This window comes from Mustela lutreola, chromosome 1 (assembly GCF_030435805.1).
Source record: "Mustela lutreola isolate mMusLut2 chromosome 1, mMusLut2.pri, whole genome shotgun sequence".
Lineage (NCBI taxonomy): Eukaryota > Metazoa > Chordata > Mammalia > Carnivora > Mustelidae > Mustela > Mustela lutreola.
Window position 1 is genome coordinate 198984595 of NC_081290.1, and position 13657 is coordinate 198998251.

Below are 13657 nucleotides of genomic sequence, written 5' to 3' on the forward strand. Positions count from 1 at the left end.
TTTTTGTTGTTGAGTTTTAGGAACTCACGATATACCTGAAAGAGCTGAAGCAGGGTCCTAAAGATAGATTTGTATACCTCTGTTCACAGCAGCATTGTTCACGATAGCTAAAATGTGGAGGCAGCCCAAGTGTCCATCAACAGATGAATGGATAAGCAAAGTAGTATATACATACAAGGTGGTAATATTCAGCCTTAAAGAAGGGCATTCTGACATGGACTATGACGTGGATGAACCTTCACATTATGCTAGATGAGACAAGCCAATCACCAAAAGACAGATTACATGAGGTCCTTCAAATAATCAAATTCATGGAGACAGAAAGGGGAATGGTAGCTGCCATAGCCTGGAGGGAGAAGGGAACGGGGAGTTGTTATTTAATGGGAACAAAGTTTCAGTTTTACAAGATGGAAAAAGTTCTGGAGATGGATCGTGTTGATGGTTGTGCACACTATGAATGTACATAACACCACTGACCTGCACACTTAAAAAGGGTTCAGGTGCTGAATTTTATGGGAGGTATATTTTATCACAATATAAAAATGGAAAAAGAGAGAGAAGATCACCTTAGCTACTTGGTAAAGAAGGGTTGAGCAGATAACTAGGAATAGTGGGAACACTTGATAAAAAGTTCTTACAGTAGCTGTGGTGAAAGGGAGATGGCAATATAGGTAGCATAAGAGGATGAAGTTGAAGTGCATATGAGAGGTAATATCTACCCTGAAGGTGGCGAGGAAGAGTGAAGGATCAACTTCTGCACGCCCATGAACGTGTCATCCTTTGCAACATCCATCTCTATTTTTATCTCTATGTCCAATCCCTCTTGTAATCACAGATGATGTTCAAAGCAAAGATACATAAATATGGCTCAGGTTAAAAATCCCCAGTATTCACCTTAAGTACAAGTTCCCACAAAAAGCTCATGGGCAAAAAAAAAAAAAAAAAAAAAAAGGAAAACAAAAACAAAAAACAAAAAAAACCTGAGAATTCCTACTAGCCATGGCGTGATCTTAGGGCAGTGGTATACTTTGCTGTAGTAATTTCCAGAAGCCCTCTTCCTCACCCTGGGTCTTGAGGGTATCATATGAAACTGACTTATACAATGGCTGGGTTCCAGGCAATGCTGCCATTGGTGTTCCTCAACTAGCCATCCCAGCTCCCTGACCAGTTAAAAAAAAATTCCCTGGACATCTGTATGTGTACTGGCTGAATTCATGGAAACACAGAAGGGAAAAGATGATGACTGGTGATCTCTGAAAAAAGGAGCAAATAAATTGCCTCTCAACGTCAAAATGAACGGAAACTGCATTGCAAGAGAGAAGAGCGAGCACTTTCTCTCTGGTTTGCTGTGAGTGATGCCTTCAGGAAACAGCTTGCAGTCCAGCTCTCCCCTAAAAGCACAGAAGGGCTCACAGCAGCTGCTCCCCAGGCCCTGCCACCGAGGGTGGATCTGAAGTTCTAGGGAGGGGAGAGCTTGGGCTGCCCTGGGCCAAGCCCCAAAAAATCTAGTAATCTAGTGGAAAAATCAACATGCCTCCAGGAAGGTTGACAAAATGATGGAAAATCCCAGATTGTTAAGAGGGAAAAATGGGGGAGGGGATAAAATTTTGATTACATAACATCTAGCCCTTCAAACAATGGAGTAATCATCAAATGAGTCACCAAGAAAGACATCAATACTGCCCCTTTGTCCCCACTCTACACACCCAAGAACAGCCAAGTGCCAGGTCCAGAAATGTCTCCACTTAGAGTAGAAGTTGGTGTCACCTCAGAGAAAGGGACTTTTTATTTCACCCAAGAACATTCCTTTTGAAAGCATCCTGGCCTCCTAGCACAGGGCAGAACACAGGAGTCAATCAACAAATGTTTAGTGAATCCACTGTTTTCCAAATTTGAATCAACTTCCCTTCCCTTCACTCCTGTCCAACACAAATGCATGAACTTGAACTGTGTGGGTTTTGTTTTGTGTGTTTGTTCCCACCACTGATTTATGATTCGATGAAAAGAACTTTACTGATGGCAGAAATTGGCCAGGACAACACATGTGGAAAATACAGGCCGGCCAAAGGCACAATGGTTGTGCTAGAGGCTGGAACTGAAGGATGGGATTGGCTAGGAGGCCCCAGGCATCTCCTACATGGAAGATGCCAAGGGGATGTGAAGGCCAAGGATGACAGCAGAAAGCCTGAGAAAGAGGTTTCCTGGAGTCTGCTTCCTATAACCCTGCACACTTTGACAGTATGGTCTGGACAGGACCGTTGGCCTGACAACACTCCATGCAGGTTCCTGCTTCCTGTTAGGAAACCAGCCCTTCCAGGCTCTCACTCGCTCTCTCCAAAAGAAGCAGCTGGAATACTTTTGCCTGTCTACCTCAATGCCATCTCCAAAAGCCTGGTCAACATGAGGTCAGCTGTGGCTGCGCCATGCCCATCAGCTCTGCCCCTGGCTGCTGGATCTCTTGGAAAAGTGCTCACAGCCTCACAGCCCAGCTGGCTGGTGGAGGCCAACCCCATACACTTGGGACACCTGCATTTGGGCTCAATGAGCTCAGGAGAAGGCATGTTACTGCCCTTGGACACAAAGGATTCAGACAGGAAAAGTAAGAGCTTTTCTCCCTTGTTAAACAGTGGGGAGCATTGGTTTAAAAAAAAAAAAAATGCAAACCCTCCCCTCTCTAAGTGAATGAACAATTAGCCAGGATTGGCTTTTATCAGTAGTAGCCCGGGCATTGCATTTAAATGATGATGAATAGGAGCGCCCGGGTGGCTCAGTGGGTTAAAGCCTCTGCCTCCAGCTCAGGTCATGATCCCAGGGTTCTGGGATCGAGCCCCACATCAGTCTCTCTGCTCAGCAGGGAGCCTGCTTCCTCTTCTCTCTCTGCCTGCCTCTCTACCTACTTGTGATCTCTGTCTGTCAAATAAATGAATAAAATCTTAAAAAAATTAAAAAAAATAAATGATGATGAATAATCATATTTGGAAGCAGACATTAATCTAAAAGATTAAATTGTCTTCACAGAAAATATGAACGCAAAAATTCCACCTATGGTGCTAGTTTGTAATCACAGCAGTTGTGTTAATTACACTGATTGACAACAATAATAAAATCATTACACAGATGGAGAATCCGACCTAGTTTAGCCCAAACAGGCCTCTCTGTTATTCCTGCCACATTTTAGCTCACGGTCTGTTATAATATTTTTGCATCAGGTACCAAATATTTCTAATTTGAAGGATGGCATGTAGAAATTAATCAACCCCCCCCCCCATCTCGGAAATTCACTAAAGTACTAAAATTGCCTTTGTGTTAATATTTGTAATTGCAGTATCTTAAATTCAAATAACACATTTGTCTCAAAATGCTGAGAACCTGTCCTGAAGATATATTACTCCAATACAGTAGAGACTCTAAACACAACACATGGGAAACTGAAAACGTTTACGAGCATATCGGATTTCCTACCCAGCAATTATCCCTCAGGACCCTAAATGTGAGTTAGTATTTATAAGAATCACCCTAAGTTTCAGAGAATAGAATTGTACAGAAGCCAGTGAATGAGTAACAGGCCCAAACTCTCATCTTAGCAAGACGGCACAGTATCGAGTCGGAAACGAGCAGGGAGCACTCCCTGAATTAGTAGGGGCATAACGAACTGGGCCATTCTGAATGCATGGAAACATCTGCTCCTTTTGCATTGTGGCCTGACCCTGAACAAAAGTTTATATGCAACCCCAAGGATGTTTTAAGTCAAATGCAGAACAACGGTTTTAATTCAGTTATGTGTAAGTCAAGGGTAAGGGCTGTTCAATGTCCAAGAACCTGTCCAGGATGTTTTCATGTGACTTTTCATGACATTCTGTTCAGTTGTTTGGAACCAAATGTCTCATATCAACCAGGTTACATAGACTCTATGCCAGAAGTGATGTTTGTCCCAGGAGAAGTCAGGACAGCACCTTATTGACCTAAGATGTCTCTCTCCTCACCTTCCTTAAACTACACAATAAAGCAGAGCATCTAGGGTCTGAATCTGAGGGTTAGGTGATGTGAAACAAAGCTAAGAACTAGAAATGCCAGGTGAATTATTCCAGTCTGCACAACCATCTAACTGGCCAAACCCTAGCAGGTTACCATGATGATACTATCTGTGGGGAGGGAGGGCGCGGGTTGGGGGGGTTACTTTTCCCATCAAGAGCAGCATGCAAGAAACAACAACAATGGCTAATGTGCCTGACATCTGAAAACCAGTTTATGGTCCACTAAGACCCTTCATGAATACTATTTCATGATATCACACATGAAATTTCCAAGAGTCCTTGGTAGGTACTACTGGATCCCCATTTTACAGATGAGGAAACAGAGCTCTGAGAGATCAAGAGATCTGTGTAAAATCACAGGGCTGGACCTCAGTCTTTCAATTCTTAAACTCAAGCTCTTCCTACTCCATTCCACTGCTGCAGCAAATAGGATTAGATCAGAGATCCAAGGAAAATAAAATTTGGACAACTCAGAGAGAGAAAATGGGACTTTTATTTGTTAGTTGGAAGTTAGATACATTTGAGAAAATAATTAAAAACTTAAAACCTTTCCTGGACTGAACAAATCCAGAATTATGGAGCTAGCTCCATAAAGACATAATTAAAAGCCATTTACAGAATCGACTGTAATCTTGTCCTTTCTCGGGACTATAGGTAGCAACGCTTCCTTCCTTCCATACGAAGTGACACAGGTTAAATGACAACCTGGCTTCCTTCTCTGTCTGTGTTCACCCCTGAGTCACCTTGATGGGCAATTGTGTGCATAATATAAGGTTAATTAGTTACATAAAGTCTTACTGAAACATGTTTCTTAAAGTGAAAAGAAACCAAGAAGAAGCCTTCTGGTCCATCCCAGGAGGAAATAGAACAATAGTCCCAGCTGGAAAGAGAATTCTGAAGACCAAAGAAAAAGACATAATGGGGTGTGCACGGGGCTTGCCTTGGCTTGTTGGTCAAAATCCATGGGCTCTTATCTCAGTGTTGCCACTAATATAATCACACTGGATAAGTCACTTAATCAGTGTCTTGCTAAAAAGAAGTCTATTAATAGGTTCTAGGTTAATGTTGAATAACATTTTTAATTTCCCTTATCGCAATTTTCAAACATCCACCAAAGCGGAGGGAAGAGTACAATGAAATCGTATTCGAAATCTATCAACACTACTCGTTCCTAATTCATCTCCTTCCCTACACACTGAAGAACTATAAAGCTAATCCCGGACCACATGTCATTTCATGCACAAACATTTTATTGTCAGGCAGACATTCTCTAGATAAAGGAGGATCATAATAGGAAAGCTGACAAGAGACAGATAAACTCATGGAAAAGGAAAATAAGGCTTCAGATTACCTTTCACGGTGCTTACAGCTAGGTCTACATTTTGTTTAACAGCCCATCTGAACCACAGAGCTTGTCTGAAAGCAACACTGCCTTTATCTGGAAAGTGAAGTCGTTGGATCAGAGAAAGAGGAGCTCAAATCAGGATGGAAAGCCAATACCTTGGATTCCCCTGTCCTACAAGCAGCGAGCACGGGGATCATTCTTCCTAACGGTTCACGTCTGCATGACCTTCTAACTGTGCAAGAAAAGGCTGGGGATGCTGGCGAGAATCCAAGGGGCAGTGCCAAGCCGCCTAGAAAGTCCCAGTGTGGGAAAGAAGGCATCTTTACTCCTTTAGATCAATAGAAATAGAAAAATAGAAATAGAAAAAACTCTGACCCAGAGTTGACTGTCCCTGGAAAGCTGTTCCTGGTCTCTAAAAGGACTTACCCCGTGAAGACACTAATATCTCATTACAGTGTGACAGGGAATCTCAAATCCCGTCTCTGTTGCTCTCTCTCTCTCATTCGCGGATGGTGGATTAGAACTAGGGATCAAGAGACCTGTCAGGGTCCTCTTTCTCCCACTGGTTGTGGTGTGATTTCACTCCTGTGAAAGGCCCTAGAAACTTGGCAGGCAGGCTTTCCAGCGGAGGGCGATGGTCTAATCCACAAAGCCTCTGGGCTAAGGTTACCGCAAAGAAGGGAAATAAATGTCCCTCCCCAGCCCCTCAGCTCTGTTCTCACAGACCTAATGATGGGACAGAGAGATGAGGGACAGGCAAGGCGGTGCTCTGGCACGCAGGGAGCAAGGTAGGGCTTGAGTGCCCCTTCTGAAACCACCCTTCTCTACCCAACAGTCCATTGCTGCCCCACATAAGGGGACACCACCAGGAGTTCTGAAACAGATTCCTATCAGTTAGGAAAAACTACAACCAGGCTTCTGCCCTCCTCTTAATACCTAGTCTCCTACAAGTCACCCGACAATTTAAAAAAACAGTCCAAAGAAGTAGTACAGAAAAATCCCCAATTTGCCCTCCAACAATCAGGCTGACCAAAAAGGCAAGCCAGTGTCCAGTTACAGCCTCTAGGCCCTGCTGCCCACGCACACTGCCACCGGAGAGTACAAAGGGCTTGGGTACCCCGGGGCCACCTCCGAGGTGGATGCCCCTTCTCGGCCGGAAGCTGCCACGGGACAAGAGAGGTGGCCTCGGGGAGGCAAAGCATGCTCCCCATCGCACTGGGAAACCGGCCGCGGGTCCCGCAGCTGGGCCTGGGAAAGAAGCCTGCGGAGAGGGCTTCTGAACATCTGAACATCTGTAGGAAATGACTTCAGTGCTCTCCCTTCTTCCCTCCATCCACCCCTGCCCCATCCCCCACAAGGAGTTTTAACACATTATTACCACTGAAGTCCTGAGGATTTGGTGACTCACCAGGCTCACACATGGTTCCAATGAGCCCTTGACCATTACATGGTAGGGGAGCAGGAAAAACAAATGAAAGCGGTTGTAATTCGGCAGCGCCGGAGTTCAAACCTGCCAGACAAAAGGGATTGCAGGCATGTTCCCAAATCCGTTCAGGCACCTGACATGCAAAGCTATTTTTAATCACTGGATTTATTTCTTTCCTACGCCCTCCACCATCCTCCACCTCAGCAAATGTTTCGAAGTCAGAGCAAAATCCAAATTAATTCCAGGTGTTCAGGGAAACCCAGAGAGGCTCTTCCGTTCCAGAATCGGAGCCAGAAAGCAGAACTGCCCCCTGGGTCCTGCAGCTAAATTTTCTTGCTCTCTACTTAAGAGTAGTTCAACTCTCCTACCCTACACATTGGGCACATGGCCTGAAAGAGGAAATATTTGAATGAGTGTGCCCAGCTGGAATGAGTCCTCAATTCTGCATTTTTTCTAGCAGCCCTGGCAAGAGAAGGTGCACGAGGACAGGTCTCCAAGAGCAACGAGACGGAGCATTCTTTCATTATCCGGGATTCTCTCCCCACCTGACCAGGACATTTCTTTCCGTTCCCCCCATCATTTTCATTACTAGGAGGTGCTCAGTACGTAACCAGTGACTTGGACAGAACTAAAAAGCATCTTGTAAAATATCAAGACTACAAGAAAAAATACACAATTTTACTTCCTAATGCTTTGAGAGACAGCAAGGAGAAGGAATCTGGCAATTTTCCCAGGTACAAGGAAGCAACTGAGAAAATAAGAAAAAATGAACACAAAAATCCGATTCTGAGATGTCAACGGAAATTGACATCTCCGCAATCTGGCTCTTTGCTTTAATGGAACAGACTAATTTCTGACCTATTCTGCACCCTCCAGTCTGTTAAGGGGGAAACTTGTTCCGAAGCAATTATCATCTCAAATGTGCCTTGCCAGGACAACACCTCACAGCTCCAGGATCCAGCGCACCTAAGAAGCCTTTTGGTTTCCAAAAGGCCCTAAGAGTGCCATTTCAGAGTCAATATGGCACAAAACAAAATTGTAATTTGGGGCTCAAAACCGTTTTCTAGGTGTTTGAAATTTGCCAAACCCAAGCTGCATTTTATCCTCGTCATTCACGTGCCCTTCAATGAAAGACACTCTAACGATTTAAAATGGGTGGCTCAGTGGGTTAAGCCTCTGCCTTCAGCTCAAGTAATGATCCCAGGGTCCTGGGATCGAGCCCCACGTCGGGCTCTCTGCTAAGTGAGGAGCCTGCTCCCCCTGCTCTCTTTGCCTGCCTCTCTGCCTACTTATGATCTCTCTCTCACTCTGTCAAATAAATAAAAATAAAATCTTAAAAAAAAAAAATAAGTACACTTAACATCTTAAATAAATAAATAAATAAATAGTGTTTTGATTGTGGATATTCGGATCCCTGCATAAAAAGGGACAGCACAACAGAGTATTTTAAATAATCAAAAGTTCTAACATGATCCTTTCAAACCATTTACTGCATATGTCTCACGCTTCATATCATTTGCTATGTAGATGATTATACTTGACTCCCACCATACCACACATTTTACAAGTCCTGAATCTCCCAGAACTATGTGACTTCTTTGTCATAGAAAATACAGAGAAAAACACAGAGCCCGGTTTCCATATTACTCAGGAGGAAAGCCTGAATTGGCCCCTTTCGGCCCCAAAGCTTTGCAGATGGTCACAGGATCTCTTATGGACTCTTCTGTCACACCTCTAAGTGAGGCCAAACTCCAGCCCTGCAGTCAGCTAAAATCCTTATGACGGGATCATAAGGCTTTTGGTGCCAACGTGGCCCAGGATCACCCCACTGAAGAAGACTCGGGAAGATATGTGACAGGCTCCATCTTGCTATAATCCCAGCTTCCTCTTCTTCAACTTCACACGTGGGCCTCTGATGCCTCCCCCCTGAGGCCCTGGAGATTCTGGTTAATTGGGGGCTGAGTAATTTATTTTCACTTCACTTGCCTCCTGCCCTTGATTTTTCAGGACTGTTATCAGAACAGAATCTCACATTTTACAGAACCTTCTCCCCCATATTCTAACATGATCCTGAAAACAACCAGGTTTGTGGCATTATCTCCACCACATAGGTGAGGACACTGAGGCTCGCAGAGGTCACTTGAGTGACTTTGCTAAGATGGTCAGGCCAGTGCAGTGGTCCGAGCAGTGCACAAACCCAGATCCTCAGATACCAAAGCCAGTTGTTTTGTACCCAGACCTATTCACAGAGGTAAAGCAGGGCCGGCAGAAATGCTGAACACCAGGACATTTCCTTCCGTTTCCCCCCATCATTTTCATTATAGAGAACATTCCTCCCGTTGAAGAAAAGCACCTCAATCCCTGAGACCCTCTGTAGAGAGCAGTCACATCACCAGAGCTGAGGGGTCTCACCGCACATTCTACCCTAATCCGCTCGGCTCAGGGCCCACCTGACCCTGATCTGGGGGGCAAGACTGGCATGGCGGGAGGCGGGGGCGGGGGGGGGGTGCTCATGAGGATCACCAGGAAGGCCAGGCTGGCCAAGGTGGAAGATGAGGCGTTTTCTCCACGGGCAAAGGAAAAATCTGGGCAAACAAATGGAGTGGAGCCCGTTTATTTAGGCTGGAAGAGGTAAAGTTTTTCTGCACTTTTGAACTGTTTTCTCAAGGCCTGCCTCTCCCTCCCACGCAGGAAACAAACACAGAGACAGGCCTCTTGCAGTGAGGGCTTTAGTCACTGAAGGCTAGCCCGGGAGAGGCAGAAGGAAGAGGGGCGCAGGCTGGGCGGCAGGGTCCACAGGCAGGGATGGGGGTGGAGGGAGCTGGGGGGGATGGGCAGACAGGGAGGAGCTGGCAGAGGAGTGGGAGGGGAAGAGCTGGCAGGGAAGGCAGATGGCAGAGAAGGAGAGAGGGAGAGAAAGAGGGCACAGAGCAGGAGATACTGGGAAATCTTACACCAGAATAAAGGCCAAAGCGCAGAGTGGAAGAGGAATGGGAAGAGCCAGCACCTTCCAATTAATGATGTTCAGAAAGCAGCATTTTTCCATAAATTTTGAAAGGAAATTCTCTCTCGACTTTCTTATTTATTTATACATTATATAAATACATTTCTAAACCAAAAAAGGACCGTTTTTTCCAATGGGAAAAAGCCTTGTCTGAGATGAAAGCCAGTCTTCAAAAACCCCTTGGAGGAAGCTGAAACCCCACATGTCTTGGTGCTACAGAAAGAAAAACAAAGTGGGCATTCTTCCTGTGTTCTAAGGCTTTTTTATGCAGATGTGTTTTTCTTTTAATAAATAAATCTGGACAGAGAAGGAAAAAGCATCCTCATACACATTCACACAGTGCAACTGTCTGCTTTCAACCCAGAGAAACCACAATGAAAAAGAAGAATACATAAGTCCATTTTCCCAGTACAGGGACAAAGATTTTCAACAGGGCAGGCCACAGCCAGGGACGTGATACACTCTACATATGTAGCCCAAGGTCCCCAGATGGACAAAGGACGATGGGTGAACGAGTAATGACAATCACAGGTAAGATCAGACCTGAGACCCAAACAAACACTATGCTTCCCAGAAGGACCCCAGTGGTCCTGTAGGATGCCACCTGACTTGCTAAGACATTCAATTGCTCTGTCCCTTTTGAGCCATTCAATTTTCTTTATGGATTGCAATCATGATTTCTTAACGATTACACGCACTGAGTTCAAATCTGCCCTCTAATGAGTTCTAGGAGGAGAACTTCTCCTCTGAGAAGGAGGGCTTTGTCCCTCCTTCTGTGGATTGAAACCACGCACACAAGTTTCATCTTTCTTCATCTATCAGTTTCCTGACTGCTTTAACATCCCTTTGTCACCAGTTCTATCCAGGTTTTTAAATTCCTTGGTGGTGCCTTCAAGCACTCATGACGGGCTGATTCTGTCCTCCCCCCCCCCCACCCAGAAGCATTCTGGCATGCCCATGTTCCTCAAAGGCATCAGGGACATTCCCAGGCGAACACCGTGCTCCTCAGGAGGAAATGAGACCTCCTCCTTCCCCTATACCACTCACTTCTGTGGGTACAGACCAGCACTGAGTTTTCCAACAGCTACACGACAAAAGCCATTCAAAGTACACCGAAGCTGAGCCAGTTCTCTACCTGTTGACTGAATCTTATTAACCTCAGTGGAAGGCTTCACATTTATCCATATTGAACTTGACCTCGTTTGTTCTTATCCCTACATCACAAAGCTGTCCCCTTCCCACTAGCTTTGCACCATATGCAATTTAATAAGTATGTTTTCTTTATCCTTCTCTGATATGAACCCCTGATAAAAATGTTGAAAAGGCAATGACCAAGTCCTGAGCCCCATAACAGCAGAGACCACACATCATTCTGACACACAATCATCAAGACCGTTTTGGGTACAGTAGCTCGACCAGTTACAAATCCTCCTGATTTTACTATGGTTGGATCCATGTAGCCTCAACTTGACCACAAATATATCATGGAAAGACTTGGGCAAAAGCTTCATTGGAACAAAAATACGAAGCTCATAGGTTCAGATGATGTGTCCAACGAGAAGCCAGTTCCCCCCAGGTTCTCCCTAAGTGCCAGACAAGTGGAAAGGCAGCAGAGGAAAATGGAGCTTGGATTCAGATCTGTGCAGGACAGAGATAGAGAAAGACACCCAGAGAGTGAGGGGGTGGTAGGGAGGGAAAAAGAGAGAGAAGGAAGGGCAGGAAGGAGAATGAGAGAGAGTGCTTAGAGAGAGCCCTACAGTCACTTTGCATCCAGAAACAATGGGCACTTAGAGAACAATGGCTACAGACAAAGTCTTGGTCTATTTATATCTGCCACTGTTAGTCCCAGACAGGAGGAACTGGAAGTCTGCCCTGTATGTACAGCTCCAACTGGACCAGAGCTGGGAGGAAGATGAGGTCACCAAGAATGCTGCCTCCTTTGAACAGGCTCCTTTGCTGCTTGTATAGTTTCTTCTTAGCCTAAAGGATCTCTTTAGCCAAGTAAAGAAGTTTGCTTGCCTACTGCTAAAATACAGCCACCGCTGAGAAGGCCCGGTCACAAAAGGAACTGCTGCTCAGCCCGGCCCAAGGCAATTAAGGCCTTTGTCTACAGAGGTTCAAGGAAGGTGGGGATGTCAAGGGAAGACTAACCGGTAGATGGAGGTTAATGCTAGGGGGTTCCTGGAACAAGAGTCCTATCAGATCTGTTCATTACACTCATCTCAGGGCTCTATAAAAGAGCTTTTCTGTGGGGAAGTTCCCTCCTCACTTCCTGGGAGCTAGCATAAACAGGCTAGGAGCTGAAATGCACAGATTGTGTCTCCTGTCTCATGAAGATCTCTGCCTCCTCTTCTAACAGTCTCTCTCTTCTGGAAAGGTCATCTTCTGCTCTAACATCACTTTGGCGTGATCATCAATTCCTTCCTGTGATACTTACTCTTTTCTTTTATAGGGTTCCACTTTTCCTTTAAGTTTTTATTCTATCTTAATTCCAGTATAGTTAACATACAGCACTGTATTAGTTTCAGGTGTATAATATAGTTAAGCACATTACTTAGATTCTTAATCCTCCAAGAGGCTGACTAAAGAAGATCAGCAGTGGCCACATCAGCCTGTGATAGATACCAAAATGAAGATGAACAGAGCTGAGCCAGAGAAAAAGGAGGGGGGACCCAGCAGTGAGCCCTGTGGCCGGCCCCCCTGCCGCCCCACTGCATTGTCTGTTTCCCCTGACGGCCTTCAGCATCCACGGGCGACCGGTAGCCAGTAACTGTGTCTCCTGGATCCAGTCCAACCTGACAGCCTCCTAGAAGGAGTGCGAAGCTGGCATCTCCCAAAGGCATGAAATTCAGGGCTTCACAGAGATCCCCTGAGGAGTCATTTTAGCTTCTTACTCACGCCTGCCAGTTCCTACCACCAGCTCCCCTCCCTGTTCTTAGAAGACCAACACTAAGGAGGCAGAAAAGAACCCAAATAAGACCATTTTTCTCCTTGTCATTGAACTAGCTGAGGGTGTGTCATTGAGAATACCCAGGGTCCTGTCACCCCATTCACAGGGAACTAGAGACAACGTTGCTTGATGTGAAGGCTGAAGTCCCGAGCAGACCAGCGCTGGACCTGGCTGCAGAAGGTGCCGCCGGCAACCAGTTAAACTTGAGGCGCTATGTTCCTTCAACACCCCACCCCTCCTCGGTGACTTCAGAAGGACCTGCATCAAGACACTCAGGGTTTCGGTCATCCGAGGATGGTCTAAGAAACCTGAATGACAGGCTAACTGAGATAATCTGTACAAGGCCACCACATGCAAACACTCCTGTACATCTTTCCTTCCAGGCAGATGGTGAAGACTGAAACCCAGCTGAGACAATGGACCGCCTAAACCAAGATCTAAGTGGGCTCGTGGACCACCTCTCCTGATCTACTAAACTCACCCCAACACTGCTTCCTTGACTCCCCCACCCCATCCCTAACATGCTCTCAACATGCTAAAGATTCCCTTCTGCTCCAAGGGCAAGAGAGCAACATGGGAGCCATACGGAAGCCAGGGGGAGAAGGCAGAGAGACACATATTCCCACCCTAAAGTGGGGCTGACATCAGAGGAGATGCAACAATTCCCACCCATCAGATGTTTGGCAAGTGCTGGGGACAGCCCTTCTCTAGACCTATCTGTCTTCCCAAATGCCTGCGTGCCAGATAAAATGCACCAAAGACCGATGGCACGGCCCGAATGGGGAACATCTGTAGTTCAGAACATCAGACTTTATGGATTCAACAGCTCATTAATTAAAAGTCACACTCAGTTTAGTAAATCCAAATGCACGTTCCTAATGAGGAATCAGAGATCCTG

At 45.7% G+C, this 13657-nt stretch overlaps 1 protein-coding gene across 5 annotated transcripts in view; it reads right to left on the reverse strand.

The window, feature by feature from the left end:
* Positions 1-13657, reverse strand: part of ETS1 (ETS proto-oncogene 1, transcription factor) — a 129022-nt gene that overhangs the window by 34678 nt on the left and 80687 nt on the right. The window contains exon 2 of one of the 5 annotated variants that reach the window (XM_059184685.1): positions 6788-6889. The exons of the other annotated variants lie outside the window; for them this stretch is intronic. Coding sequence (XP_059040668.1) covers positions 6788-6889 — 102 coding nt within the window. The remainder of the gene's footprint in view (positions 1-6787; positions 6890-13657) is intronic. 5 annotated transcript variants of the gene reach the window in all.